The 6,116-nt window shown below is 43.0% G+C and overlaps 1 protein-coding gene across 1 annotated transcript; it reads right to left on the bottom strand.

Annotated features, from left to right (window-relative positions):
- Positions 1-83: 83 nt before the first annotated feature.
- stard14 (START domain containing 14) lies at positions 84-5,635 on the bottom strand. Its single transcript, XM_037076621.1, has 6 exons — positions 5,092-5,635; positions 4,847-4,994; positions 3,521-3,624; positions 3,285-3,402; positions 3,138-3,190; positions 84-1,511 (listed from the first exon to the last, which is right to left on the bottom strand). Exons 1-6 carry the CDS (start codon positions 5,260-5,262, stop codon positions 1,302-1,304), a joined length of 804 nt encoding a protein of 267 aa, XP_036932516.1. The 5' UTR covers positions 5,263-5,635; the 3' UTR covers positions 84-1,301.
- Positions 5,636-6,116: the final 481 nt, after the last annotated feature.

Below are 6,116 nucleotides of genomic sequence, written 5' to 3' on the forward strand. Positions count from 1 at the left end.
TCTGTCGAGGCCGACTTGTCATCGTCAGAGGAATGCAGTCAATAACAGGGATTACAAAAAGCACGTTAACCATGTGAGGTTTATTTTTTTTTTTTTCTTAAAAAAGTATTCTTAACATCAAAAAACTTAGAAGAAAAAAAACAAAAAACCTGCAGCTGCATTTCAGGGTCTTTTTTTTTTCCTCCATTGTGACTTCATCTGAGCGCACAGTAACTTCAAATAAATAAATTAAAATATCCTTTTATGGTCATCCCAATCCTTCAAATGACAAAAAAAAAAAAAAGCAAAACCTATGATATGTACATTTTACAAGTTAATACAACCTAACTTGATGTCCATTCTCAGAAATCAATTAATCATCAATTAATTCCCTCCTCGAGTGCCACTGCAAGTCTACGGTCTGAATAACTTACAACAAGGATTGGATCGCATAGTTGTACCTCTGAATAAATACAATGACTCAGCCTTCACATGCCACATTAAACATGTAGTTGCCCACTAATTACAACTACATGTTTATAAAAAAAAAAACAATTTACATATGAAACAGTCAGTAGCACACATGGTGATAGTGTTTTTTTTGTTTGTTTGTTTTGCATCAAGCTAAAATAAAAAATAAATTGTATTTCTGAAGAACAGATTCAAGGTCGACACTGAGAGCTGCTGCACAAACCCAGAACCTTTCACTGTAACATGAAACATGTTTTAAAACAGTGAATATAGTACATTTAAAAAAAAAAAAAAAAAAAAAGTGACTGTTTTAAATCTGGCCAGTTCAGGGTTGTACGTTTGACCGGATACAGAAGAAGGTTTCGTTAAAACACTGTCTTGTCTGTATTAAGAGGCTAATCTTTTTTTTTTGTTTTTAAATCAATCAAAAGTGAACACAGTCACTCCTTCACTACTACCGTCACCAGATTTTCATTCAGTCACTTGTAAAAAAGGCAAAGAGAATCTACGTGACTACACTTCATGATTTAAAAATGTGCATTTTACATAGCTGCACCTTAAAAACAACAAAATAAGGCCGGACAGATGACCCTTTGCAAAAGTAGTGCTGCAACTATGACACATTCAAACCCCAACATTATTAAAAATAAAACAAACACTGGCAAGATGTTCAGCTTAGTTCAGCCTGGACTGAGGTGAATGGCAACTTGATCTGTGCTCGTTTCCGTCTCGTGCGACGGCTGTAAACACTTCATGCTCTTGCTCATCCCGAAAGGCACTGGATGTGGTTAAAAAAAACTGGATACAAATGACAGAGTCCGAGGTCTCAGGTCTTCACTTCGGTTTGTGATTTAAGTGCTGTCTTCGCTCTCCTGAGCATCGTCATCTTTAGAAGTCACGTCCACGTTTTCGAGAGAGTCCGCCCTCTGTATCGCCAGTTCGGCAGGGTCCATCATGGGCAGGGTGTTCTGCTCTGGGTACAACCAGGGTTTGTGGTTGGGGGCGTTCTGCGCCTTCCACTCCGAGTAGTTCTGTCCCGCCTTGTGAACACTCCTCATCACCTGGAAAAAAAAAAAGGAGTGGGCCGAGAGAGGATATGATTATCAGAGGGCCACGGTCGGACAATGAGTATCATACCACGCCTTAGTCTCGGTCAACAAAGCTGAAGATAAAACTGGTCAGAAAATACTATAGAACAGATTGTGTGTCAGTCACAGGAGTCCAAAATTTTATAGCGCTGACACAAACATTTAAACAGAGACCTTTACACTCACTGCCTTTACTATTACGAGGCACATTAATTCTTCACTTCACCCAGACAAAACAAATTAAATCTCTGACAAGTTGGATAATCGCATAAGCATTTAGACATTTAAAGGCCTGAATAGCCAAAGACTCTCTGGTTTTAGCCTCTGAAATGTTAAATAGTTACAGTTTTTCCATGATTGTAAATTAAATATATTTAGATTCCAGACATGGTAGAAACAAAACATGCAACTTGAAGTCACACACAAACACACAATAGAGGCCCAGGTTCAAGGACAGCCCTGTGAAAATGGCTCCTTCAGTCAGACCTAAGAAGGTTCAAGGAATTATTTACCGCTGGACTAAATGCAGAATGAAAAGCCCCTTATAGAAGACTTCAGATTGCATGTTGTGTTTCTCCCAAGTCCGGATCCTAAATGTTTTTAATTCACAATCACAAAACAAACACACACAGCTAACTGGGGGCTCTATGAGTCATGTGTTGCTTCTACTAGCCCTGGATTACATCCAAGTTTGAATACGCAACTGTTTAATTTAGCCACATTTCACACTTTGTGCCCTGGTGTTTAGTCGATTGTCGACGGTAAGCAGCAACCCCGAGGCTACAGTTGTGTTATTCTGCATTCTGCATTGTGCCAGTGTGAAGGCTTTTTCAGCCCGGGGCGGGGGGGACAACGGCTGTCCTAGCTTGGGGTAAACAAAGCTCTAGGAATTGCTTTAGCCCAGGACGCCTGCAGTGTGAAAAGCACTAAAGTGGCAAAACATTGTGGTGGATGTTTTTACTGACACTTAACGGACAAAATGAGCATTGATCTGCAGTGGAAATCATCATTAGTTGAAACCCTATTCTAGTCTCTCAGATTTAGGCCCCCGTCCAAACGTTTGTGGGTATTTTAGCCTCCGTTTACGCCCAAACAGTCTTGACAATATATCTCCGTGCACCCTCTCGAGAACAAACCTGTAGTTCAGCGTTCTGCTGCGTGAAACAGGCCAATGTTTCTGTTTCAGCTTCTTACACACACACACACACACACACACACACACACGACACACTTTGGCCTAAATAGTTTCAATCAGCGGAGGATCTGAAACCTGGGGAACGAGTTCTGCCAGGGCAGAGAGCAGCAGCTCCAGCTGAGACGCTCTTTGTCAGCAATCTTACCAGGACGGGCCCTTCAATCTGGTTTCTATGGTTACCATTGTCCTTTAAGACACATGAAACCTTCACTCCCTTACGTGCGCACACACGCCTACTAACAGGCATTTTAAATCGCCTCGTGGACACACACACACACACACGCCCCACACTGATAGTTTGTGTATTTTTAAGCTCATCACTTTCAATGCTGCCGATGACTAAATGTAAACAAAAATGCTCGGTTGAAAGAGTTTATGACAACACTTGTGTTTGCTTCACATACCTTGGGAGCGAGCATCTTAGTGGCTGCGTTCACCACAACCTTCGGAAGAGAGCCTGGAGCAAAGAGAGAAACGTTTTATAAAAGCAGCTCTTGAAAAAAAAAAAATCAGCACCAGTGTGACCGCGTCAGCGCAGGTCGCTGGCTCACCTTTGGGGTCGGCTTGTGAGAGGTACGTGAACTTGCAGCTGTTTGGTCCTGTGGCCTGGATCAAATACCCGGTGAGGATGGACACGGCTCTCACGAGTTTTTTGCCGGGAGGGTATTTCTGTAAAGGAGCCAGTTTGGAGAATAATGATGAAAAACCACAGTTGTTTAAAAAGACAAAGAGGTTTAGAAAGGGCAGGTTTAATAACGGGGAGTGTGTGGAGGTGTTGTCGTCGTACCGGGTGTTTGACTGAGAAGTTGACGATCACATACTCGTCATCCTTCACCTGCCACGACCGCAGACTCACCACGTCTCTGCTCGTCATCGGCTTTGGACAGTGCCCTGCAGAGAGGAAAAAACAACAGAACATTAAAATCTTTGTGAATGTCTTTGTTCATTACTTCCCAGTGTCACAACCCGAGACTCAGTCCATCCTTGTTATGACAGTAAATACACCCGGTGGAACAAGAGGCCGCTCGCTCTTCACCCGCCGAGGGCTTCAGCAGTTTACAGAAGAGCTGGCAGAAGAAAAGACTGAATGCAAATCAAGAGCGACTTTGCTTCCGATTCACTTCTACTGGATTCAAAGAAATATCTGGTTTGGTTTGAGTGTGTGAATGTGGACAGAAGAGCTCGCTGATGGGGAAATAATGGCGGCACTGTTTATATATTTTACTATGACTCTAAAAAGGGGCCGATTTTACTCCATTATTTATCATTTACAGCCTTTTTAAGGAACAAAAAGCTTAAATAAAACACCTTTTCATTGATTTTATTTTGTTATTGCATCAAGAACTTGGTAAATAAAATGTTGGGTTCTTTAAAACAAGAACAAATGATTTTGATGATGCACAGTTTTTAAAGTATTAAAAAGGGGTACTGTGAAAATTAACATGTATAGATATATTTTTTTAATTAATCGGCCATATGTGAGCAGATCGTATAATGATGACCTTATTAATCTCTCAGTCAGAAATGATAATATTTTAAGGCTATATTGCAAAAACACAATTAATCTTGATACGTTAAATTGACAAAAATCAAATCTCACAACATTTTCGACCAAAACACTTTGATGCTGATGCTCGACAACAGAGCAGGGATGCAACGCAACGAGATTTCTGATGAATAACCATCAGTAATGTGGATATAATGCGTAAAGTGGGTAAAGGCCAAGTATTAGAAGAAGAAGTAAGTTTAGAAACTGGCTTCAGATTACTGTAATGCAACCTTTAAAAACCAGGAAATGAAAACAAACATTCACCCAACTATACGACAATCTCCAAAAATGAGGATGTATCACTTACACACTGCCCATACTGAGCATTAAGCTTCCATATAGAGAGAAATAAAACAAAACCCTTTAAAATCCAGATTATTCTAAAATAAAACTCCTCATAAACACCCCCCTCCGCTATTTTCCCCCAGTGTTTGTGTCTCAGGTGTGTGACAGGTGTGAGTCCAACAGGTGCATCCACAGAAGAAACACGATCTACAGTACAGATTTAAAAACAAAACAAAACAAACAAACAAAAAAAACAGATAAAAGAAGTTTGGAGCTCACATGAGTAGTAGCCCACATCAGCGTTAGCGGAGAGCCGGGCAATGTCAAAGCTCTCCAACATGGCGGGGTCCCACTCCTTGCGGTACTTGCTGTCGTGAAGGACGTCGTACATGGTGGCGGCCGACACGTCTGTGATTGGCATTGTACACTGAAACACACACACACACACACACACACGGGACGGTGTCAGACAGGGTCGATCACTCCTACAGGTGTCTGAAAGGTGAGTGTTCGGAGGGACCTACCTTGATCTTGTGCACTCTGGGACCCGGCTTTCCTTTCTTGGCAGGGATCTCGACCCACACCTGCATCCCGCTGTTGTCGTACTTGTTCACCCAGTTGTCCGATGACAGGCACTGCTGCCTGAAGTCGGCGAACACCTTCTCGTCAGGTAGAATACACGAGTGGATCGACATTTTCTTTTTTCTTTTTTCCTTCTCTCTTTCTGTTCCTTAAAAAAGTATCCCTCGAGAGTCAAATGTGACACACCTGCTCAGGTCCAGAGTGTGTGTGTGTGTCTGTGTGTGTTGTCGTGTGCCTCCGTCCGCCTGAACATATATATACGATCTGATCGCCAATCAGGTCGAGCAGGATTTTTGCCATTCCATCACACTCACACACACTCAACACTCACCTCCCTCTGACGTCACAGCACTTCCTGAATCCAGGTGTGCTGCGACAGGTGCGACGGCTCCGCCCCTCGTCCTCCCCACGCAGAAACGACCAGAAAGGCCAATTCTAGTTCACAAGTGTTGACTTTTATATAGTGTTGCGCGGTTTCTATATGTCGACACTGATACCAGAGGAGCCATGAGGGGTCCAGAGGAGCTGTGAGGGTCCAGAGGAGCCGTGAGGGGTCCAGAGGAGATGTGAGGGTCCAGAGGAGCTGTGAGGGGTCCAGAGGAGATGTGAGGGTCCAGAGGAGATGTGAGGGGTCAAGAGGAGATGTGAGGGGTCCAGAGGAGATGTGAGGGGTCCAGAGGAGCTGTGAGGGGTCCAGAGGAGATGTGAGGGTCCAGAGGAGATGTGAGGGTCCAGAGGAGCTGTGAGGGGTCCAGAGGAGATGTGAGGGTCCAGAATGATGTTTTATTGTCAGGAAATGTGAATGACACACATCAGGTGGACTACAGTGACACTGTGGGCCCTCAGGTGGGAGAAGGGATGTCTCAGTGTTGATGCGTCAGGAGTATCATCATGACAGTAAACTAAGAGTTTAACATCAGCTTTTTAATTCAATCTTCAATCTTCCAATAAAATAATAAAATAATAA

Source organism: Acanthopagrus latus, chromosome 18 (assembly GCF_904848185.1).
Source record: "Acanthopagrus latus isolate v.2019 chromosome 18, fAcaLat1.1, whole genome shotgun sequence".
NCBI lineage: Eukaryota > Metazoa > Chordata > Actinopteri > Spariformes > Sparidae > Acanthopagrus > Acanthopagrus latus.

Bases quoted from the DNA above. Each gene is read 5' to 3' on its own strand.
- stard14 (XM_037076621.1), bottom strand. From the start codon at position 5,262: ATGTCGATCCACTCGTGTATTCTACCTGACGAGAAGGTGTTCGCCGAC. The intron at 4,995-5,091 runs GTAGGTCCCTCC...TGTGTGTTTCAG, and splicing joins CCAGAGTGCACAAGATCAAG to TGTACAATGCCAATCACAGA. The intron at 3,625-4,846 runs GTGAGCTCCAAA...TCCTCTCTGCAG, and splicing joins TGATGTGGGCTACTACTCAT to GGCACTGTCCAAAGCCGATG.